This window comes from Rhea pennata, chromosome 2, assembly GCF_028389875.1.
Source record: "Rhea pennata isolate bPtePen1 chromosome 2, bPtePen1.pri, whole genome shotgun sequence".
Lineage (NCBI taxonomy): Eukaryota > Metazoa > Chordata > Aves > Rheiformes > Rheidae > Rhea > Rhea pennata.
The window spans coordinates 93402255-93427051 of record NC_084664.1 but is presented as its reverse complement, the minus strand read 5'-3'; the positions used below and the strand labels follow the sequence as shown (position 1 = coordinate 93427051).

Here is a 24797-nt window from a genome sequence, read left to right as displayed (position 1 = left end):
TTATTATATTTGATAAGTTACTTATATTGCTTAATTTTGTTTTGAAATACATGTGACTTTGGGAAAGGTCTGGTAAGCACCAATGAGTGTAGCATGGCATAGCGCTGTACTATGTCTATTCATTTGCATTATGTGAAACATCTTAGTGTTATTTATAATGCTATGCAGATACTTAATAGCAAACAAATATATTTTAAAAATTTGGTCATGGTTCCTGATAAAAGTGGAGCTATCAATGATTTCTTTACTCTGCAAACTGAATTTTTAATAATAAGGGTGAGCTGCTCTGATAAAAATCTTGTCAAGCATAAAGTGAGATCTCCCATAAAGTGAGATTTCTTACTGTTGTTTTCAATAGTGTTACCTTTCCAACTTTAATGGTAAGGCTATGTAGTGAACTTTGTGTTGACTGTTCAGTTGACTTAAACGATCAGGGATACTGTCATGACAAGTGTCTGCAATATCTATACTATGTGTGTGTAGTTTTATTTTAATACATTTTTATATTTAAAAAGCGGCTTTTTTTTTTTTTTTAGAAAATGTTACTGTTAAGCAAGTATAAAATTATGTTGAAATGACCTTACAGTATTTGTATTTTCTTTTGCATTGTTAATTTCTCACTGAAATGCTCTGCTACCCTAATAGTAATAGCAAATTCCAGTTATATTTGTTAGCACATATAAAAGTGATGAATTATTGGTGGCATTAAGTTTATTTTGAGTAAGATCTAGGCTACTGCAAATAATTTATCGAAGGTATTATTAATCAATGCAACTGCAATAATTTTTGGTACTTAATTTACTGAGAAATACTTAATGTGGTGTCTGCTGAAGCAATTGTGTGTAAATCTGTCATGGGTCATACTGATCAAGAGCTTTTAATAAATATTTTTTAAAAATATTTAGAAAATACTTTCAAACTAAATTGTTTTGCAGCAGCTTGACGGGGGAGGGGGGACACAGCCCTGTACTGCTTGAAAAAAAAAAGTAGAGTTGTCAGTATAAATTGCCATAGTCAGCTGTATATTGGCCTATGAAATTTGGCTACTTGTGTTAAAGATTGTGCTTTTTACTCATCTTTAATGGCATGATAATGTATTTGGGGCAGTCATATCCTTTAATCTAGACCCTTCAGTTATCTCAATGGATATGGAAATAGGGTTGGAATTTGAGTTGTGATTTCTTTATATTATTTTGAAGACGTATTTGATAGATTTCTTAGGAAGATTTTGTGGTGCCTGAAAGTTTACTACTTTTCTAGGCCTTTTTGCTTGAGTTACTCAGACTACAATTGCTTGCTGGCTAATATTTCATTAAATGTAATTGTATGAAACTTCTTAACTGGTTCTGCAGCTTCTTCACCTGCAAAATTAGCACTGTGTTTGTATGTATCTTGATCTGCTTACTGGCTGTGACTTTCATCTGTTTGTTTTGTTTCTTTTAACTTTTTAGTTTTTTGAGACAGCAAAGCTAGTGACACTGTAGTCTGGAGGCTGAGCTATTATGAAGAGTGCTGCCTGCTGCTGAACAGTCATTAGGAATAATCAGGAGAAGTGTGTTTCCCCAGAGATACATGTTTGGGTTTTAGCCAGAAAGAATTTGATTATGACATATGGCTGCAATAGTTTTGCAAGATGAAAAGAAGAACACGAGGAATCTTCACTGCTTTATTGGGACATGTCAGATCTGCAGATAGCTTTTCAAATTTGAACATTGTAGCTGATTGTGTTTCCAGTGGTGATAATTTTGCCTGTTGGCTTAAAGAGAAAAATATATTTTTTTCTGACTTCGTATTATCTATTGGGTACTACAAATGGAACTACGTGTTCAACTATTTTGATATAGGATATCTTTTTTAATGAAACAGACTTTTTAAGTTAGAAATCAGAAAGCTGAGCATAGTTACTAACCTTAATTTGGATTGGATTATACTAACTTTGTGTAGTTGTTTCATTATATTAAAAAATGAATAAATTTTAAATGCTTTGTTCTCTAGGTTGGGATAAACATTCATATGGTTACCATGGAGATGATGGACATTCATTCTGTTCCTCTGGAACTGGACAACCCTATGGCCCAACATTTACTACGGGTGATGTCATTGGTTGTTGTGTCAACCTTATCAATAATACCTGCTTCTACACAAAGAACGGACACAGCTTGGGTATGAAGAAACACTATCATTAATCTTAATATTTGGTTTGCAAATCTGATGCTTTCTGCAAATTTTAAATTGGAAACTCCCTGGTAGGAGCTAAGTATTTGAATAGTTCTTTAATAATCTCATCTATGGATTAATTACAGAATTGGGAATAATAATTCCCTATGTGCTATTTGCACTAATTCACTTTACGAATTTGAAAGTATTTGCCGTGGCATCTTATTCCACTGGATCTTCGTTTATGAACTCAGGGCTGCTAAAGGGGCTAATATTTGCTTATAATGTACAGTAATTCTTGTTCAAAGTTGTATCAGTTAAGCCCAAACCTGCTGGTTTGTTCTAATTTGTAATTGCATATGCTAGCACTTTAGAGCAAGACTACCAGTCTGTCCTCTGGACCAAAGAGAGTGGGGGTTATTTTAAAATTTCGCGCTGCTTTACAGGGAACACATAGCCTCCACTAAAATCTTTAAATCAAATGGATGTTATTTTGAATATCTGTAGGGGAAGAGTCTTTTGTATTCCCAGTCTGGAGCCATGCATAGTTGAGATACAGCCATGAATTACACAAGTTGTCCTAAAATTAAGTCCATTAAATCTCTGTGATAAATTTTAGCATTATACAACATTGCAAGACAATTTTGAGTTTGAAGATTGGGATGGTGTAGAGTTTTTGATGCACTCTATGTAATAATTCAGTCACTGCATGTAATTTAATTAGCAAAGATATACATTGTAAGAGAAGAATATTTTCTGGATTAAAGATAAGACAAGGGCTTGGGACTTTGTGAATAGATTTTGAAAGTGCATTGAGAGGAGTAAGAAGTTTTAAGGGATAAGGCTCAGAAAGAAGAAAGACTTGTCATGGGTAATGACCCAGAGGACAGGAGAAGGTGGTAAGGAAAAAGAGTCCAGCTTGAAATGAAATAAGGTGTTTTTGAGGTATGGAGTCTTAAAGTCAGTATTCTACTTTCTACCACTTCCAATCATGAGGGCAGTTTGGTAAGTTGTAAGGTAATGACGTGGTTTAAATTCTTCTCCTTGTCTGTCAGAACTAGACTCTATTTGCTCAGGCCCTGAGCACACTGATCTAACTTTGGAGTTGTTCAGTCTCCCCCTTAGAACAGGGCTTAATTGCCTCCAGAGAGTTCCTTCCAACTAAATCATTCTGTAATCCTGTCATGTGGTTTAATGTTCTTGCCAATTGAATGGGACTGTGTGTCTGAACTTAATACCTTAACACCTAGGGCAGTAGGGCACTTAAACCACACATTGTCTTTTCTTTGAGCCCTGTTACAAGGCATATATCAAAACGGAAGGTGCAGGTCCATGTCTGTTTTACCAGAGTCTTTAAACTGGTGACTTAAAGTTGATAATGGTAGTCTGACTACTTCTGGTTTTGGAGCTAGTTGTGTTTTTTACAGGTAAATTGGATCAGATTGTTGAACAGCCAAAAAAAACATTTGTTTTCTGGCTGTCCAATGACATATGCATGGAAAAGCTAAGTGGGAAGGAACAGAACCTCCTCTCTCGCTGGAAGTCTTCAAGTAGACTGGTTTAGGCCAACTGTGAAATAACACGATTAATACGTGTTTAAAAGGAGAGCTGAATGGCATAGTTGAGGAGAGGCCAGTAAAATGGTACCTGTCATAGAGACAGACTGACAAACATTTCAGAATTTTAGAAGGAAGCCCGACAACTATTTTGCTTTGGTCAACTTTACTAACTTGACTTTCTGACATGAGCTTTGCCTCTGTGTTTAGGAAATAGAAATAAAAATTCTGGCTATCTTACTGAGTTGTTATTGCTACTAACTTTTCAAAATCCCTGTAAAATCATGACTTGGAAGACACTGAGGTTTCTTTTCTAGGCCATAGATGTAGCCAGAGTACTGGATATCTCTTACTCGGCCCAGAATTTGACATTACAGAAAGTGCTAAGTACATGCAATTATTTGGGCAATTGTGAAATCCTGCGTTGAGTGGAAAACAAAAACAAAAAACAAAAACAAAAAAAGGGAAAAACAAAGCAGCCAAGAGTTGTGGCCCAAATAACTTGCAATGTGCAGTAACTGTTTATTTAAGATGATTCAAACGGCCACTTGATCATCATTTATCTGTGCTGTAAACTGCCACGGTCATTTTGGACAAGGATGAGTTGGATGCCAAAATGTGCCAGCCAGATGGTAGCTTACAAAAAATCAGAGTGTGAATAGGTAACAAGTAAAATGATAGAACTAGGAGTTTGAAAGCAATAGAAAGATTACTATCAAAGAATGATAAACATAGTAAAGATATGAGTAAGGAATTCAGATATTCTTGAGATTTTGAGGTCTTGGTGAAGAGTGGAGATAGAAAGCAGGGGTGGAATTGAGGACAAAAGGTTAAAAGCTTCGTTCTAATCTTAAATTTGAAGTGGTAATGATATAAAACAAATCAAATCTATTTTCCTCTTAAGCTTGTAATTATCACACACAAGTAAAATTGAAGAACTATAAGCAACATTGAAGGAAATTATGAAATATACTTACTATTTGGCTGTCAGAAGTGACTTCCTTATATTTATTTGTAACTGAAAGCTGTTTTTTTCTAAATTGCTTGAAGTCTTTTTTTTCCCTTTAATCCTGAGAGAGCAAAATCAGCCTCTTGGATTTATGGGTGGATGGATGCTTCTGATTATATAACAGGGTATGAAGCTATCATGCTCAAAAAACAAAACTCTGCTGTGGATTAAGAGTACATTAGTAACTAGACTGATTTGGAGTATTACAAATACACGCTACCTATGTAAAGATAATGACTACTTAGGAAAAAAACTAATAGCAAACAAGAAAAGACACTGCTGACCCTTGTCTCAATATTGAGATATGCAAGTGAAAAGATAAATTCAGGTATTTGTACTTACCCTGCATATTTTAATCAGGCTAGAATCCAGACATATGGAAACTAATCTTAATTTTATCTTCATTACAGGCATCGCTTTCACAGATTTACCGGTAAGATAAGTGCATTTTTGAATAGCTGGTAATAACGTGTAGTATAAACCATTGTTTCACATTTATCTTATGCTTCTTGGAAATACAGTGATGATCTTAATCCATTTAATATCAGATATTTCTCACATTATTTCAGTGATTTGTTAATTGAAGCAAAAGTTTTTTATTTTTACACCAATCCTCATGCAAGGGTGAGGGAAGGGGTATTCCTGTTCACATTTTTATTTGGGCAATTCTAATGAAAGTTTACCAGAAGATAATACATACAATTAATTGTCACATACTTTGTCAGATGCAGGCCTTACGTACAGGGTTAAAGCACCAACATTGTGCATATATCTAAAATCACATATCATATGCAGAAAGGCTGGCTACTTAAGACATTGGTCAGTTTATTTCATGTTTGATGGTTAGGTTTCAAAATCTGTTCTATTCTAATCTATTTTCTGTTCTGTTCACTCCATAATATGAAACATATTAAAGCTTTTTTTTTTTTTTTTTTTTTTTTTTTTAAGGCCATAGATACAAGAAGTCTTTTATCTTTTTTGGTCAATTAAATTGTACTTTCCTTGAAATCATTATAAATGTGTCCCCTATGCTACTGATACCCTTTGCTTTTTCTCATCCACTTCACTTCAGATGTAATCGGGTCAGGGTGCCGTTCCATCTGACCAGCTGCTGTTTGCTGTGGTTTCAGGAGATGGGGACAGATATTAAGCAAACACAAAGTCATGAACCCAGAGTGCCACTCTGCCCCGCCACAGGGTTGGGCGCTTCCTGTCACTCCTGCCCTGGAGGAATGCTGGAAGGGTCCTTGGTAGTACCAGTACAGTCCAACCTTGACATTTTAATCTGAAATTTGGAGCAGGAATCCTTCTCGTTATCATTGATTGTTTTCATTTCATTAGAAGATCCGACTCCCGTGCTGCATGCATTGCTTAGTCTAGATAACACCATGAGAAGGATTGATTTTTAAAAATCGAGAGAGAGGCAAAATAGGCTTTGGTATGGCTTGAACAACCAGAATATTCTTCTTTAGCTTCACTGGGATTCTCTTTGCCTAGTGACCTGCATGCTTGTAACTTCTTACTGATAGCTAAAATTCAGTTAGCATGTTATATGCTAATATGTTACAGTTAAGCATACTATATGCTGATAGTATGCTTGTTATCTACAGAACTACCTTTTGATTGCGGTGTTAAATCTGATGTAGACTTTAAAAAAAAAGAAAAAAAAATTGCATTGCCATTGCTCATGTGCTATTCACATCTAAGAAAGCAACTTTAATCCCACCAAGCAGATTTTAATCTTACCGTATTTGGCATATTTTAAATTTGCATTGAGACCTAATCTCCAAGCAGAAAGTAAAACTAAGACAACAATAAATGCTTTAAAGTCTTTTTTTAGATACAAGTCCAGGAATTCACGAGAACTTCAATGCACTGTTACAGTTCTTTTTAGGCGCTACACTTGGACTTTGAGGCTAATGAGTTCTCTATCCTGTCAATTCTTACCACTAAAATTCAGCGATGTTTTAAGTATTTCACCCCAAAAGGAAAATGGCCCACTTTGTAAGTTTAATTTTTGTTCTTTTTTTTGAAAGAAACTTTAATCCTGGTCTTTAAAAGTCATTAAAAAAATCAGTATTTAATATTTTGTAAAATTGAAACCAAAAGTTGTAAACTTTAGCACAGTTTTTAAAACTACATTTTCTGACTAGAATGAGAATTATCAGTAAGGCTTTTTTATTTCAAAGAATTTTGACCACTGGGAATAAAATATATCGGTTGTTGTATTGTTGAGTTGATATAAATTCCTTTAACCACTGGACAGATGATCCAGAGGTATTTGTTTCTACACACCACTAGTAGCATTGGGGATATTATTACAGAGTTGAAAAAAAAATAAAGGGGGGGAGAATTCAGAGTAAGAGGAAAAGCTAATCCAAAAATTTCTTGCAGCCAAACTTGTACCCTACAGTAGGCCTTCAAACACCAGGAGAGGTTGTGGATGCTAATTTTGGACAACATCCATTTGTATTTGATATTGAAGATTATATGCGAGAATGGAGAACCAAAATTCAAGCGCAGATTGACAGATTTCCAATAGGAGATCGGGAAGGAGAGTGGCAAACAATGATTCAGAAGTAAGAGTTTGTATACTGTTCTTAAAAATACAGTTCATACTGGATGAGTTCAGAGGTTTTCAAGACCTTTTATCTATTATCTTGATTGTGCAAATAATCAGTATTTAAAAACTAGCATGAATAGTTTTGTTAACTCCAAATGTGTCATCTTGCCATGTCATCTACAGCATTACTTATTTAAGAATTTGTAACAGCATGTATAAATCTTTCATTCTGTTTTGGACAAGTCTAGTTTGGGTTGGTAAGTTTAAAAAAATTGCCGTGGTCAAAACTGGCAGTTTTAATACTTTGTAGAAATTTCTCTTCCTTTCACGTTCTTAGCCTTTGGCATGCAAGGTAGGCTGTGGCATATTGCTGTAGCAGTTGGAAAAATGGTGGTTGTAGCTTTTCATTTTTTCTTAAGTGGAAACAAAATTAGTGTGCAGAAATTTCACTTTAATGTATGCAATGAGCAATTAAAAAATAGGTGATGTTGTAATTGATTGTACATTTGGGTAATGAATAAATCTATAAAAATTCATCAGAATTGAAAGATAGGTAAACTTTCTGATTTTTCTGTACTATCGTTTGGAGAAGATACTGGCTCTTAAGTAACTAAATTATTTTTGTCTGACTACTGTAGAAATTTCTTGCATTTCAAATAATTTGTTAATTCAGTTACTTTATTCAGAAAAGAGGTCTTATATTCCAGAAATCCTCAATTTCTTACCTGCAGCTAATAAATGTTTCTGAGTTTTGTTTTTTGTTTATTTTTAGAATGGTGTCATCTTACTTAGTTCACCATGGATACTGTGCAACAGCAGAGGCATTCGCCAGGTCCACAGACCAGACTGTGCTAGAAGAATTAGCTTCCATTAAAAATAGACAAAGTAAGGCTGGAAAGCACATTACATCCTCTTCTTTTTTTCTTCTTGAACACATTTAACCTAAAACTCTCTTAAACATCATTGTAGATTTTTCCTTTCAGCATTATTCCATAGTACAATTCATTGCTTTCATGTAAAATTATACATTTCTGAACAGCTGGTTAATCTTCACTATAATGATTTTGAAATTTGAGAAATGTGGAAAATTTCCTGTTGTGTCTCTTGAATGGAGAATTGTGATCCATATTAAATGTCTTATGTCTCTAGACTAGTGCTTGTAAGAGCTAATGGTCAGTCGCAAATAGGAATATAAAATTTAATCTTGACAAAAGTTTAGACTTCTGTCTCAACTATGAAAAGTGGTAGAGTTTAGAGAATGTTTTCTATGTTAAATCAAATTTGAATTTTTCAAGCTTACAGTGGGGGGTGGGGGGGGGGGGAGGAAGACAAGAGGGAAAACTAACATTAATAGTTTGGTTCCAACAGTCTGTGGCCGTGCTGTTTAACAGCCTGATTAAAACAGTGCCTTCTCCATTCACGTAGGTCCCTGCTGCACAAACCACAAGCATTTGTGTGTGTGTGTGTGTGTGTGTGTGTGTGTGGCATACAGAGATTAAACTGGGTTTTTCTTGGTCAGAATTGAACATCTGGGAGTGGGATGCAATTTAAATATTCTTGGGTGATGGTAGTTTGGTATGTGCTTATTTGTAATGGTATAAAATGAGAAATAAATTGCAGAATAGTGTCTGTAGTCTTAATCTAGCTCTAAATGTGCTATTTGAGTCCCAAATAGTTATATGCTGGTAGTAAATAACAGTATTTAATAAGTAGTCTTTTAGGTATTTGTAGGTGAAGTGCAGTTTTTAAAAATTTCCCTGTTGAACATTTTAAGGAAGAATGGTCAGTCTTTACACTGTTTTTCTCTAAAAGGGAAAAACCTATTGATTGATGCTTGCAGTGTCTTTTAATCATTAACTTACATGTATTAATCCTTAAGATGTCCTTTTAAACTGATATCGTTTTTGATGAACAGATATTCAGAAATTGGTTTTAGCAGGATGAATGGAGAACCCATTGAAACAACATAACAGCTGTATCCAAGTTTACTAGAAAAAAATCCTAATCTCTTATTTGTTTTTTGGTGAACAGGAATTCAGAAATTGGTTTTAGCAGGAAGAATGGGAGAAGCCATTGAAACAACACAACAGTTGTATCCAAGTTTACTAGAAAGAAATCCTAATCTCTTATTTGCATTAAAGTGAGTCTTCAAATTATACAGATGTGTGTTTATAGATGACACAGTACCTTCTGGGACTAGACAGTTACTCATTTAAAGCTTTCACAGAAACTTGAGCAGCATTTTTAGAAAATGTATTTAGTTCACTTTTTCTTTATGCTGTATTTATTTGTTACATATTTAACTAGGCTTTGTTATCAAGGTTCTATGTTTTGCAACATAATTCACTCTCAATATAGAGTTGATCTCTGTAGCCAAGTTTTTAAATCACTTTTAATACATATATAATTACCACATTTGAGAAGTTTGAGTCTTGTCACGTAAGATGGTCCATTCCTCTGGATGACTGACTTCACAGACCAGTTTAAATATAATGATGAGCTATTTCACTCCTTGTCACTTTATTGGAAACCTCTGGCTAATATTGTGGAAATTCCATAATCCCAAAGAGCTGTCTTGGCTTCCCAGCACACCATTCTCCTTCATTTTGTTCTGGCATTTTTACATGCCAGCTGTACTGATGCTCTAGAATTTTGTATTGTGTTGTAAAGTTTGAAGATGCAAAACAAAAACAAACCTATTATCAAACATAAAGACAAAGTAATATAATTTTATGTGCAGTTAAGTAAATAACTTTGAAGGTATTTGATCAAGCCTGTCACACACTCATACTGAACAGAATTCACAACATATTGCAAGCTTATCACAGAATTCACAGGCCTTATTATATGAACCTCTTGGTGAAAGCCTTCACTCAGTAACATCAACTGTATGTTATCTTTTTCTCAATAGCCATCTATCTTTCAAACTTTGCCTGTTTTATTAAGACTATCCAAATCTAAACATTAAGCAGTATTTCTGAGCTTCATCAAAGTCTATAATAAAACTTCCTTATCTAAAGTAAAGTTATTTGACAAAGAGGAACAGCCTCTAAAGGGAAGGTTTGTATATGAGCTTGCTTTTGAAACTTTCCTAGTATAAATGTTTAACGTTAAACTTTATCATTGTAGTGCTTACCTTTCCAGACATTTGAACTATGTCCTCATATACTTCGAGAAAAATGACAGACTTAGGACTACATAACTTCATATCCTTCTCAAGGAATAACTTTGCCCCTGCTAGTGAAACAAAATAGTTAAAACAGGAGAATTTAGTTTACTTTTCTGAGGGCTTATTGCTGAAATCTGTCCTTGAAGGATAAGATTCCTGTTCTCCTCTCACAAACTTCGAAATTTTATATTTTGGATGAATACTCTTAAGCTCATTGAAGATTGGGTTGCTGAAATCCAGCATTTTGTTGAGAAAATTCTTTGCATATTTAATGCTAAAATAATTGCTTTCGTTGATAAATTGAAATGCACAAGTGGTTTATCAGCTTAACTTCTTTGTCTTTTGTTTAGGGTGCGCCAGTTTATAGAGATGGTGAATGGTACTGACAGTGAAGTGCGGTGTTTGGGAGGCCACAGTCCAAAATCCCAAGATAGTTACCCTGTTAGTCCACGGTCATTTAGTAGTCCTAGCATGAGTCCCAGCCATGGAATGAATATTCACAGTTTGGCAACAGGAAAAGGGAGCAGCACACACTTTCCTGGTAAGTTGATTTGGGTAATGTACCGTGTATGTAAAGCTTTGCCTATAATTTTGAGTATCAGGAAAAGTTAAAAAATACTAAACTTGGTCTGACAGTTTCTTTTACTTTAGAGCTGACACTGAATTCTCTCTCCAAAAGAATAGTTTTAATGATTTAAAATATATATTATTCTCAGTTGTGTGGGAAATGGAAAGTATGTAAATAGAATCAAAACTTTTTTGCATCTGCTCTTCCTTTTACTAAGTATTTACAAGGTAAGTTACTACTGGGTTTTTAGGAAATGACTGCTTCTGAGAAGTGGATGGTGGGGATTCTGAAGTGAATTTCTGTTGTCCTTTTGATAATAACTTGTGCTTCAGGCAAGGTGGTGTAGTTTCAATAGGTTACGTAGACTGGTGCTTAGTGTGTGTGAGTGGTGTGTGAAACAGATTCTGTGAAGGCTCCTTCAAACCTCAACCATTCTGTGAACTGCTGAGGTAGAATATTGTGTAGAAAATACCAGGAACTTAGTGGTAGATTTAATTGAAAGAAAAGGGCTTTCTACTGGCAGCCATGTTTCAGTCTGCTCTGTTGAAAAGTTCTGAGAGGATCTAGGTGGTCTTAAAGCCTCCTTGGCAAGCCAGGAAATGGTCAATGCTGACTGATGCCAGTGCAGAAGGTACCAGGGCCTAACCTGCAACAGCAGAGAAGAAGAGTTGGGCATGTTAAAGTGGTACTTCAGTGTGCCAACTTTGAACTCAAGACTCTTTTGTTAGCAATTAGTAGACATCATCTTCCAGTTCTGCTTCATTCTGAAATCTAAACTGATGCTGATACGGGGCTTCCCTCTGTACCAGTTGCTGCTGAAAAGGTAGTGGCTTCACTTTTCTCCTTCCTTCTCACCTGTGTTCTCATGCATTCAACTGTTGCCCCACTCAGATTTTCTCTGGTTTCTTCAGGTGGCTTGTTGTGGAAAGCACCTCTAACTTTCTAATTTTTAAAACAGAGGCACCACTTAATAAACAAGTTGATAAATACATTATTAGAATTGAGGATTGGGATTTTCTAGAATGCAAAAAGTGCTTATCTAATAAGCACTCACTGTGATCTGTCTCTATTTTAGAATGTACTAGGGAGCTCTGCTTTTGGGGCTTGATAAACTGGGAATTACATGTTTGCTTCAAAGAGTAGTTTCTTGATCATATTTTAGAAGGGTCAGATGAGATATTAGCCAGGCATAGTAACTTAACAGCATGATATAATTTTATTTAGCAAAGCACAGTATTAGCAATTAAAGTAATTATATGGAGAAGAGGGGAGGCTATATTTAAGTGTAGCAACATGTGAAGTGTTTTCAGCACTGAATTTTATTGCATATTGATCAGGAAAATTACATAATTAGTAACATGAATAACTGCTTGCCTTAATGATTACACCAGACTAGAAAAGATTTTCAGATCTCTCAGAAGAGGTATCAATTTTTAAAAGTTTGATTCAGTTGTAAATTTTACTGATAGCTATGCCTATTTCACTTGTATAAATCAGTAGTTACAAATCATTTTTTAGATAATTACACTTTTTTAATTTTTTTTTCAGGTTTTGAAAGTAGTTGCAGTAATGGAGTAATATCAAATAAAGCGCATCAATCCTATTGTCACAGTAAACACACAACCACCAGCTTGAATGTACCAGAACTCAACAACATAAATGTATCAAGATCTCAGCAGGTTAACAGCTATTCCAGGTGAATAAGCTTCAGATGTTTCTAACTTACCTTAAGGCTTGTGTTGTCTATATGTTTTTATTGCAGAGAAGAGTTTTTAGTGGGATGTGGATTTTGTTTTTCAAGGAGAGTTGAAACATGTAGTATACACAACCAAGGGTAGATGACAAGAACTGCTTCTCCCACAGCTTGTCATGTAATTGCACTAGTGTATGTTTGGGGGAGTAAGGGACTTGCTTCAGTTTCTCAAGCTCAGTAGTCTGTTGTTTTTTTCCTGTTTGGTTAAAGTAGTGCAAAAGCAAAAATAAATTACTTCGTTTATAGCAAGTTATAATCAGTTATGAAGTTGTATAGGGAAGATTAACTACCTCTTTAGCACTTGGGATTTAAATTTAAACCACTTACTAATTTGAGTACCTTCGAAGCACATTGTTTCTTTCAAAAGGAGTAGCAAAGAATGCTATTCTTGGAGTTACCCTTTGCTGATTGAATAGGATAGGAAGTGGTTAGAGTATTGAAAAGTTATCCAGCTACTCTCCATTTGTGGCAGTATTTGCAGAGTAGACACAAGATACACATGAAATGCAGACTCTCTTCCATTTCATATATAATGAGAATTGTTTGCTTAACTCCAGTCACTGTTAGTTGTGCAAACCCGTTAAATTCAGAGAATGAAAATAAATAAATTAGAGCATAATTATCAAGCTGGTTGCACAGATGCCCCAGAACCTCATTTGATGTGAAATCTGTAAGTACTTGGCTGAGTTGTTTCCAAAATTAGCAATTAGGATGTGGTGATGTGTTGGTGATAATGAAAAATACTTGAATTAGATAGGGATGATGGAGGGAAAAAAAAGGGAAAAAAACCTGCCACAAAGCTTTGCAGTTTCCAGACAACTTTGGGATTTTTCACAAAATGAAGACAATTCCTTTGCTACAGTGTTGCCCAGTCAAAGAGGCCTTTTGGTTTCCTCCCTTTAAAGGAAACTGGGTATTCTTTAGTATTAGAAGCAAGCTAGAAACTTCTAAACTGTCTTGTTGACCTTGGGAGAGGTTTGTGGTGGTCATTCTTCCTGACTTGAGAGAATTGGCTAGGATGTATTGTAACTGTCGGCAAAGTTTGATTTTTTCAAAGCTACTCTGGCATTTTCATCCAGAATGCCACCTTTTCAGAAAGTGCTTTTGAGCTCTGCTGTGAGTAAAGTTTGTAGCTGAGGAACTGTATGCTCTGAAGTTGTCTCTGAACACTTCTTCCACATCTATGTGTACTCAGTATTTGCTCTGGGTTTTTCCTGTCTTTTCCTTGTCTTTCTACTGAAAGTGTTATCAGGAGACTGAGGCTTTTTGAAAGAGTTCTTTCTCTGAAGAGATGTTTACCTAAATATGATATTCTTGTAGTAGTCTTCATGCTTAGTTGATTAAAGTAGGAATAGCAGACTTCCTCAGTGCATTTTCTCCAGCTCTTTGTATGTACAGATACATAAGCAACATAACTTCTTGGAGTATATTCAGAAAGTATTATACTACTTATTCTTGAGTACTGGTGGACATGTGTTTAGCATTCAGAGAAATAACATTTTCAGATCCTGAAATAGTAATGTTGATTGGGACATCCTTAAAATCACTGATGCTCTGGTATTACCAACTGTGATGAGAAAAATCAGTAATCTCAACTTGGTAGTATTTAAAAGCAGTATTTTGATAGCCAAGATGAGAAAGTACTATGCTGAGGTTGTGAAAATGATAACTCCTGAGTATTTAAACATGAATGAAACCTTTCTTTCTGTGTGTATTATTCTCTTTGCAGCAATGATGTAGACATGGAAACAGATCACTACTCCAATGGGGTTGCTGAGACTTCATCCAATGGCTTCCTAAATGGTAGTTCTAAACATGATCACGAAATGGAAGAATGTGACACAGAAATGGGTCTGCAGTGATATTTCTTACATTTTTATTAAGTGATGGCAACAAGGTTATGATTTTACTTGCAATGCTTCCCAACTTGAAAATTAGGGGTATTAGCTGAAAACTTAATTTTGTCTTGCTGCGATTGTATGTAAATCTTATAACACTGATTTAGGTGGGCTGATATCAGTGTGAGAACAGGGGAAAGTAGTCACTGATGCTAGTTTAAATATCCGTGAGTTTCTAAGAAAATACCTTTGAGAAGAAACCGTTCTATTTATTTAGCATACCTAGGTTAGGACTAAAAGTTGCTTTTCCTTCTCCCCCCTTCCTTTTATCCCCATGGTCTTCATGGAATCTTAGCACACAGCAGTAAGAGTTGAAACTGCAAATCACTTGTATTGAAGAATACAAACTATTGTATAGATGTTAATAGTAAATGCTCAGGAAAAGATTTGGAAAGATTGTTTTCTGCTAAAGAAATATCCTGTTCTACATAGTCCTGCTCTAAAACGTAACCCTATTTTACTTCACCTGTTTCATACTCAGTCATACTTGCTGATGTGACAGATGAGTTTTTATTTAATTACCCTCTGAGTGCCAGCACACCTTCAAAAGATACTGACTGTTCTGTCAATTGCAGCAGCAACCAGCTGTCCCAGTCCAGTGATTCTGAAAGCAGCCAGATGACTTAGAGTGCACAGGCTGAGATTTAGTCAATGCTGGTTATTACTGGTGGTATCTGAGAAATGGAAGAATCCAGCCCAGCCATTTCTGCATTTGCAGAACTGCCTTTTTAGATTGATTTTTAAACTGGCATTCAATTATGTAGCTTAAATGAAACATGAGACTCGGGACAACATTATTGGTAAAGTTTTAGAATACAATAGTACTTACAAATATCTATGAATGTTTCATGGTTCTGAGGGTGTGTGCTCTTGCTGATTATGCAGTTTGGCTGGTAAACGCTATATAACTATTCAAAAGCAAGTATAATTCTGTTACAGCCCCAAGGGGTGGATATTCAGATTTCCCTACTGTTTCTCTGCATTATGCTCTGAAACTGGATAATAACAAGGCCTTGGTTCTGTGACAGAAGAAACAAAACCCTGCTTTACTCTCTTGCAGCCTTTTTCACAGAGGCTTGCTGTGACAGACATGAAGCAGCTGCATGGGGTGCAGAGGGTTTTTTTGTTTCTTTTTTTTTTTTTTTTGTTTGTTTTGTTTTGTTTTAATGTAATTTTCAGCCTTTGGAAAATGATGACCTAGATTAGACTGCAGTTAGCAACACTGCTGCTTGAAGATTCATGGGTGCTCCATCTCTGCTTTTTTTTTAAAAAAAAACAAGAAAAAAAAAGTTGCTCCTCAAACTACATTGTCTACATTCCACAGTTGGAGAATTATTATATTTTTGCTTTCTGAAATAATTCTCTCTATTGCTCTGTATGGAACTTGATATAGGCAGGTTTTTCAGGTGTGATATGCTTACTTCTAAGAAAAAAAAAGTGAAAATGACTTTTTTAATTCTTAAGTACCTGTTTGAAAAATAGTTGTCAGTATCTATCACTATATTAGTAAGGTTAAAATGGGAAAGAACAGTTTTGAAACTAAAGTGTAGATCAGAATTCTATTTCAGCAGCTAGTACCATTGATGGGGGGAAAAAGGCAAGGAATGGATAAATCTTTTTATACAAGTGACTTTAGTTGTTAAAAACCATCTAAATAATTAACCAGTTGTTAAAAAACAATCAGTTCGTGAGCTATTAATATCCTCTGAAATCACTAGTACAGGGAAATACTGCACTATACAGCAAAAAGTGCTTCTAATGTTCCCCTAGATTACAAAGGAAGCCTGAAATAGCCACGTTATTAAGCTAATACACTTTACGATGAGTATGAACTATATATTTGATCATTTAGAAGACTTCAAATATATGAATTTCTGCTGGCAGTTTTGTAGCAATGTCTGTCTTGGCAGTTTGGGAAGTTTAAGTGGTGTGTTTTTGTTTTTTACTCTATTTTGGCAGTCTGAGATTTGGCATATCTTAGAAGTGCAACGCCAAACAACTTAAAAGGTAGCTAGAACGGTGTGCACTCCTTGAACCAAAAAGCAGAGTCTGCTTCCCCAGGAAGCTTGGCCTGTATACCAAGTTGTATGAGAAGAACTAAAAAGATGTGTATTTAAGCCAGCCTTTCTTTAGAAACAAAACAAGAACACTTCTTGCTTGAAACTGGGTTTATAGTGTAGTTAATTTAAAACTAACCATGGCAAAAACCCCCAGCATCTGTAGACAGACTTTGCTGTTAACAAAGTCTCTTAAGATAATACTACTTAAGGAACAATTCAACAGTGTGCAGTGTAACAATACATTTTGCCAAGATCTCTGGCTCTACATGTTTCACTTGGAGAAGCCTGATAAATTTTGAAAGAAATAGTGCAAATGGTCTAGCTCCATAAGCTTTTATTGCCAGCTCTATTAGTGGTGATGATGATGGTATCATTCTTGCAGAAGTAGATTCAAGTCAGTTAAGACGTCAGCTATGTGGTGGCAGTCAAGCAGCTATTGAAAGAATGATCCATTTTGGAAGAGAATTGCAAGCAATGAGTGAGCAGCTAAGAAGAGAATGTGGCAAAAACACAGCGAATAAGAAAATGTTAAAGGTATGCTTAATCTTGCAGTTCTGTCATTAAGGTGAATAATGCCCTGCCAAGGTGACACTTTTCACTGCATGCTACATTAAAAAATTGTCTTACTATTATTGTGGGTTCTTTTCCAATGGAAGTAGTGTTTTAGTCAATGGTGGAGTAGCACTTTCTCCCATCTTTTCTGTGTAGCACATTCATAAAGATAACTTTAATAGTATAAACAATTAAAAGCAGAGATGAGGTTAGCAGTTGTCTCTCACTTCTATGTAGCTTGCCCTCTTGTGTAAATACAAAAATGCCATTTTCAGATCTAATGATAAGTGACCCCTATGAAAAACAAGAGATTTGAGGATACAGTGGCTGAAATGTACCCTTCTAGGGGTGGGGGAGAGGGCAGATTGTGAGGTCTGTTAAATACAGGTTACACTGGAAAATAATACCAAAGACTGATTAGATGTCATTTCCAGATTGTGTTCTCTCTCACACCATTTTAATATTGCTGAATTGGTCTGTGTAATTTCCAGTCAGGTAAAAACAGCAGTTGCTTGAAATGGAACAAGTGCTGTAATGTGTTTTTTATCCCATTGTATTGATGATGTATATCAGCAACCGTCTTATTCTGAGTCAAAATGGGTGAAGAAAATTTAGATGTTTTCCTCTAGTAAATACAGCTGTGAGATTTAATGAATATAATCTTTCCATAGGATGCATTCAGTCTACTTGCGTATTCAGATCCCTGGAGCAGTCCTGTTGGAAACCAGCTTGACCCGATACAAAGAGAACCTGTGTGCTCTGTACTTAATAGTGCAATACTAGGTAAGGCCTCATGGTTTTATGCTTGGTACAAATGCAGCGCTGCTGATCGCTGTACGCGATCTGCTGGGCTGAGTGAGCAAGCTCTGAACTATAGTGATATATTACAGCAATATCTGTTAGCAGAATGAGAGTTTTGAGGAAGTTAATTTAACAACTGATCTAAAATCCTCTATTTGTTTCGTAACAAAAAAAACCCAGCCTGCTCACTTTTAGTGCTGTGCAGGGAATTTTAAAATGTCACTTCACTGCTCCTGCTCTCCCTTAAGTTGTGGCAAGGTTTGCAGGTAAATAGAAGAATTCTGTAATTATTTAAACAGCTTACAACTTAAATTTTCACTGTATTACTATGAAAATAATCACGTGTAGCAACTCTGCCACTGTTGATTCTCTTGCAGAGACTCACAATCTGCCAAAGCAACCACCACTTGCCCTAGCGATGGGGCAAGCTTCACAGTGTCTGGGATTGATGGCTCGATCAGGAATTGGATCCTGTGCGTTTGCCACAGTGGAAGACTACCTACACTAGCTATGCAGTTGAAGATCTGAAATGTGTTGTGGCATATTCAAGTGGAAAGTAGACCAGCTCTGCTGACTGGAATTTGGAATTTTAATTATGTACTAAGGACAAGTCTGTCGCTTTATGTTGCTTCCTAGTTTACAGCATGATGCAAATGATTTCTAACTTAGTGTTAGGAGAAAATTTCCATCTTTAAACCTCTTAGACAACTAAGAGTTGAAAGTATCACTGATAATGTCAGACATCCAAATTGACAATTACAAATCCTTTAAACGATTGTCCAAAACAAACCAAAAATCCTGCTACGCTGTGGTGGGACGGAAGAGTGTAAAATGTGGATGTATTAGCATGTGGGTGATGTAAACGTCAAGCAGGATCTGACTTGCCAACCTCCACCCCCATTGTTACATAGTTCAATCAGTGTAATTTGCAAAATGCATAAACACCTGATGGTTTGGATATATAGTGTTGATGGGAAGAAATGATATTTTTTAATGTGTACTGTAAAACTTGAATTACTCAGGAGCTGAGTGAATATGTTTGTTGCTACTTACAATCCCAACCTGTTGATCTTAGTAGTTTTTTGTTTTAACATGGTCTTTTCAACTTTGTTTCCTTGTTTAACTACAGACAGCTTCTGTTGTGTAGACTCACCAGTTTAACTGTTGTATTATAACAGTATTACATGTCAACACAGTGTGGTTATGACCTATTTATATAAAAACCAAATATTTAGTCAATTTACAGTCTTAATTTAATCTTTGTACACCTTGCATTTTTAAAAGTGCTTAAATAGTACTATATTGCAATAAAATGTAGTGATATCATAATTAACCAGCCATTAAAAACTTACTTCTACATATACATAGTAGCATGGACTTGTATGCTACATTTTCTTTGTCCCAGGGTTTTATTCTAGAACAGTGGTTCTAACAGCCCTACTAAAAAGCACAATGGTTCAATGGTCAAACCTGAGACACCACTTCCCTACATCAGATTACTTCAGTGGTTGAACTGTCAAAGGTTTGAGGTTTCATGTCTTCTTGCCAGAAAGAAGTTTAGCTAGCACTGCTGAAGGCAAGTCAGGGAGTTGAAGCTTCAGTATGCGTAGGCCTCTCCCAGGATGGAGGAAAAAGCCATATTCCTTGAAGGTAATCATCAGGCTGGACAGAAATCTCTGCTAAAGATCAATCTTAAAGATTTTGATATTATGATAGTGTTTTTTTAAAAGGTGCAGATGACTGAAAAAGCAGGAATAACTTGTAAAAAAAAAAAATGCACCATCCAGGTAAAGCGCATGTACAAAATCATTCGTCTTTATTCTCTGCCCGCAATAGCAGCCAGCTCTATCACGCTGATTTAGAACAGCAGGCGTTATACAAGACCAGTGTTAAGGCTATGCAATCACTGCCAAAGCCCCGCTGTTTGTTAGCGATCCCAGCAACTTCTCAAAGTAGGAGGGCAGAGAACACTGAAGTCAACTTGGGCACAGCTCAGTGAAGGTCTGTATCTTCCGGTTCAGTGATGTCTGCAGCTGAAAGCTACAGAGGAGAGTTGTAGAGGATGAAGGGGGGGGGGGAACAATTCTGTTGTATAACTTTCAGACCAAGTCCTTGATGGCACCTTCTGAAAAGGCTGTCTTCACACCAGACTTTTCATCTTTGCTGCCAGCCAGCATTTCTTAAACTTTGTTGCTTTTTGCTTTTCTTCTAGCCCTTAAAAGGGGGAGGGGGAAAAAGGAGGAAAAAAAAAATGAGGCTGTAGCATTTTTTTTTTTTTTTTTTGGAGCAGATGATAGCTGAGGAGCAGCAAAATACAGATTACAGCATTTCAAGCCTAAGCAGGCAACTTGATTGGAAAGTTAATAAAGTTAATAAAGTTCTTTTTTTTTTTTTTTTTTTTTTTCCCCACATATAACAAGAGGCTTCCAAGGGACAGTGGTACCATTATTTGCTAATCTCCTTCAGAGGAGGGTACAGCAGTGCTTTCTGTTTTTTCACTTTTGGAGCTCAATTGAAAAGCAAACTCTGACTACCAGGGATTAATAATTAATTACAACTTTTCCCCTCTAAATTTTATGATGTTCACAGACTCTGCATATGTGGTTGACTTGACTAGGAGGATATCTAGAGTTGATGTATGAGTCTGTCTTCATTTTTATAATTTTGTGTTTTTATAGGGGGAAAAGACTTATTTTGTTCTGTTGATGCGTAAGTTTTAGGATCTTGGCATTGCAGCTGTACGATTTTATGCACACTAGAAGTTACAGCATTTATAGACTGAAGCAATAATTAGTATGATATTTAACCAGGCAAGTATACACAACTTGCTGCTTTATGTATGAAAAATTAGGTAGCATTTTGGGATTGTCCTGTACGCTCTCCCCCATGGAACATTCACTGCACAGTGCTGTAGTGTCCTGTTTCCCCTCTCTCACTGCCACTTACTTCAGTTAGTAAATTACAGTCCTGTAACAAGCATGAAAGCTGTATAAAGAAAAACAAAAAAACAGCTCAAGTCATAACATGCATAAAGAAAGGCCAAGTTTGAACTTTTACACTTACCCCAAGATTTGTCCACAAACTGAACTGCAGCTTTTTTAACTGGGTTTTTCTTGTTTTCAAGGGAGAAAAACTCATTTGCTGAAATGGAGATGAGTGTTACTTACTTACTGAGTCTAGTACACAGTCAAATTCAAAAGATGCAGCACTGCATAAGGAAAAGAGCTTACCATGCGTTCGGTTAGTACCTGGTCCATAGAGATGAGTGTGTAAGAAGTCTTTGGCTGTCTGTTGGTGGAGACCTGTTAAACTCTGATCTTTTAAGTGCACAGCTATATAGTTTCCTTTTGACCTAGTCAAACAAACCAATAAAAGGAAGTAAGTTCTGGTAGCTTGTTTAAGAAGCCAGAACAATAGACATGAGCTAATATTTTGCTACTTTAGCACAACAGTGATAGCTAAGTTCCTGATTCTCAGCCAAGCTTGGTAAAGCTTGCCGGGGGGGGGGGGGGGGAAATGCAGGGGGAGGATGGGGCTAAGATCCTGCCACATATGCTGCCTTTTTACTATTTTGTTAAGAGAGCAAACAGGAGCTCCTCCGGAGCCTTGAGATAGCCCTGGGAAACGCTTGTGTAGCTTTCCTCTAGAGGGAGGTCAGGCACAAGAAAAAAAAAAAAAAAAAAAAAACTCCAAAACCACCAGAGGTAGTGGATTCCATGTAATGCAACTTCTACAGCTGTGCTTACAGCTGCCCAAATTTCATCCAAGTTGTAAGAACAGATCCTTAATTTCTCTTTTCCACACCTGAAAATGAAATTACTATTTATCTGACAAATAAGGAAAGCTGACACCCAAATTCCCTTCTTCCTCTCTGCTGCTACTGTTGCTTAAAACTCTAAGCATACAGGAAGAAGCAAATACAACGAGAAATGAAGTCCAAAACATGTTTTTAAGAGTTCATCTTTGTTCCTATTATTAAAAGTTATATCTTCTATAATTTCAAAATTTAATTCATTGACGGTAAATTGATTAATTAATTAATCATTAATAGCCTACGATATGGCTTTTCAAAAAAAAGAAAAGAAGCCAAAGGCACAATTCATTTAAGGGGGGGAAACCACAACTAGCCCCAAGCACCCCCATACACCAGGCAGAGCAAAGGGTCCACATGCTGTCCAAACCACAAAACCTGCTATGAGGAACTGTGGGTAGGAGCCTACGTTGCTATATCCAAGTTCATGTCAGGTAATAGTCTCACATGGCCATGCAGCCTCATGAAGGACACCCCCTCCCTTTTTTTTTTTAAGCATACTGTTTCAGAAGCACATTAATATGGCTGTTATCACATAATAAACTTTCAATTAGAAGAAAAACAGAAATAATATCAAATTAAAAAAAACAGTACCGCTAGAGATTCAGTGATAAAACAGCTGCTGTGATGCCTCCCCCCTTCCACAAATGGACAGAGGCAGGTCTCAGAGAGAAACACTGTGTTCTGCTTCCAGCATACCTGGTACCCCTTGGTTTGTCTTTTTTGAGCTGTCCTGGAACATGTCCTTTACTCTGCTTTTCAGACCCATGATCTTCAGGGTGTTCATCTAAAGCAAATTTAATAGACAAAAATTCCCCACATACTATAAATCAAGAACCATATACAAAGGAGTAACAAGAATGAAACAATCAATCAATCAGTAAGCTGCAAAAAAAGATTTTAGTCAGCCCCAACAGGCCTTTTCAGAAGTTCTGACTTGCAAGAGCTATAAATGTCCTCAGAGAAGGGCTGCTCTTGGTGGCGGGAGAAACACAAAGCAAGCCTTAGGGGACCCAGCTGAAGTACAGCTGTTCAGCTTTCCTATTCTCATGCATCAACAACAAAAAAATGGGCTTCAACACAGAGTAACAACTCAATGCAGCACAACAGCTATGCAATAATCACAAAGCAGAGTCCAGAGCTAGCCTTGTTCTCTATTAAACACATCCTGTGGAGACTGAACATTCAAAACATCATCCCAAGCTCATCTCTGTTTGGTCAACTTTTTCTTCTATAATAAAAGGAAGAAAAAGTAGCAATTTTACACTGGACATGCATGTAATTATGGGAGGGTGGAATGACAGAATTGTGGGAAAAAAACAAAGAGCAAAATCTTTTTTTTTTTTTTTTTTGGTGAAGTATTTTGAAGCACAGATAAACAGCACTAAAGTACTCATGAGTACCCAACAGTCTGTTTTTTCTAGTTGAGGTTTGAGTAATGTTATTTAATTTTTACTGATACCATGAAATCATAGCATTATGTATCCAGTACCAAGGTAATTATTGGATATATCTGTGAACAGTCTTTGCAACTTAATTGAATACTGAAGATAATTAGTCTCTTTTTCTAGTAATCCTAGATTTTTTATATATATATATATATATATATATATATATATAAATATAACACCCACCCATTATTTCCTTAAACAGTTTGGACTAAGTCATTGTACAGTGTAAAAGACTGGAATCAGAGATTCAACATGACAACATGACCACTACCAACTTTCCCCGAGCAACAGACAAGCAGTACAATCTATTCAGGTTGCAAACTGCTGAAAGAGCTCTGTAACAACAGACAATGCCGCCTCCACAGCTATAGTACAGAAAAGAAATCCTGAGCTATAGAAAGACACGTGCCGTTAAGCTAAACAGCAGCATACCTTTGTCAGCTGCGTGAGTCACCTCATTTTGTCTATGAAGCAAAGAAAAAGCGATAGATTACTTTCCAACGTAGACTCCCTTCACTCAGTCAAAGCCGCTGAAGTGTATACGGCACCAACCACGGGGCATCGGGGAGGATCGGAGGAGGGACACACTAAGCAGCATCACATCCGCTTCCATCACAACCTCCCAGCCCAGAACCCACACCGACCCCCCCCCCCGGGGGAGCTCCGGGCTCGCCCGAGGAGCTTACCGGCCGGGTGGCGCGGCGGCCAGCTCCTGCAGCACGGCCTCAGGGAGTAGCTTCTTTCTCTGCGGGGGAGACGGCAGTCAGGCGCGGCGCGGCCTGCCCGGCGGCGGCTTACGCGGGGCCGCGCGGGCCGGGAGGGGGGGAAAGGAGCGGGGGGATCCGCGGTACCTTCTGCTCCTTGAACAGCTCCTCTCGCCGCCGCCGCTTCTCCTTCAGCAGCTCCCGGTGCCTGCGGGGAGGCGGGTGGAGCCGTCAGCGCGGCGGGACGGGAGGCGGCCGTTGGGGCGCGCGAGTGGCCGTTGGGGGGGGGGGGGGGAGGGTCCCCGTACCTGCGTGCCGCCTCCCCCGCGATCTTCCGCTCGGTCTCGGCCGCGGCCCTGGCGACGCCGAAGGACACCTCCTCCGGGGCTTCGTCCTCGGAGGAAGGCGGGCTGGGGGGCGCGGCGGGGTCGCCTCCCGCTGCCCTCTTCTGCCGCCCGCGCCGCGGCGCCATGGCCCCTCACGCCGCCTCCGCCACCCGGAAGTTGTCCCCCCCCCCCCGACTTCCGCCGAGAGCACACGCGCCGCCACCGCCCCCATCCCAGCAGGCCCCGCGCGAGGGGCGGGGCCAGGCCCCGCCACCGCCCAACGGCCGCCAACCGCCCGCCGCGCTCCGCACAGACAGACACACGACGCCCTGAGCGGCCACCTGCCGTCTGCGCCCCTGGCGGCGGCGAGCCCGGCTCCCCGCCGCCGCGCGTTTATTGCTGTGCCGACCAAGGGAGGG

General features: G+C 37.6%; 2 protein-coding genes across 3 annotated transcripts in view; one reads left to right on the top strand and one right to left on the bottom strand.

Annotated features, from left to right (window-relative positions):
- Positions 1 to 19415, top strand: part of RANBP9 (RAN binding protein 9) — a 40252-nt gene extending 20837 nt beyond the window's left edge. The window contains exons 4-14 of the mRNA XM_062569921.1: positions 1996 to 2163; positions 5133 to 5155; positions 7117 to 7301; positions 8058 to 8170; positions 9317 to 9425; positions 10805 to 10995; positions 12571 to 12718; positions 14505 to 14626; positions 17116 to 17267; positions 17957 to 18068; positions 18464 to 19415. Of these exons, the coding sequence (XP_062425905.1) occupies positions 1996 to 2163; positions 5133 to 5155; positions 7117 to 7301; positions 8058 to 8170; positions 9317 to 9425; positions 10805 to 10995; positions 12571 to 12718; positions 14505 to 14626; positions 17116 to 17267; positions 17957 to 18068; positions 18464 to 18594 (1454 nt within the window). The 3' untranslated portion in view covers positions 18595 to 19415. The remainder of the gene's footprint in view (positions 1 to 1995; positions 2164 to 5132; positions 5156 to 7116; positions 7302 to 8057; positions 8171 to 9316; positions 9426 to 10804; positions 10996 to 12570; positions 12719 to 14504; positions 14627 to 17115; positions 17268 to 17956; positions 18069 to 18463) is intronic.
- A 459-nt stretch (positions 19416 to 19874) lies between these two features.
- NOL7 (nucleolar protein 7) lies at positions 19875 to 24555 on the bottom strand. 2 transcript variants are annotated; one of them, XM_062569922.1, is made up of 8 exons: positions 24361 to 24555; positions 24200 to 24260; positions 24035 to 24093; positions 23781 to 23812; positions 22597 to 22684; positions 21317 to 21438; positions 21150 to 21227; positions 19875 to 20300 (listed from the first exon to the last, which is right to left on the bottom strand). In XM_062569922.1, exons 1-8 carry the CDS (start codon positions 24522 to 24524, stop codon positions 20227 to 20229), a joined length of 678 nt encoding a protein of 225 aa, XP_062425906.1. In that variant the 5' UTR covers positions 24525 to 24555; the 3' UTR covers positions 19875 to 20226. The 2 variants fall into 2 exon arrangements, with proteins under 2 accessions (XP_062425906.1, XP_062425908.1); XM_062569924.1 differs by having other exon boundaries at positions 21335 to 21438.
- Between the last annotated feature and the right edge of the window lie 242 nt (positions 24556 to 24797).

What these genes read in the sequence shown, in the direction of transcription:
- NOL7 (XM_062569922.1), bottom strand. Translation starts at nt 24,524, where the DNA reads ATGGCGCCGCGGCGCGGGCGGCAGAAGAGGGCAGCGGGAGGCGACCCC. An exon ending in GACAAACCAAGGGGTACCAG is followed by an intron (nt 21,439 to 22,596) that starts GTATGCTGGAAG and finishes TTGTTTGACTAG; the next exon opens with GTCAAAAGGAAACTATATAG. An exon ending in GTTTGTGGACAAATCTTGGG is followed by an intron (nt 20,301 to 21,149) that starts GTAAGTGTAAAA and finishes CCCCCTTTTAAG; the next exon opens with GGCTAGAAGAAAAGCAAAAA.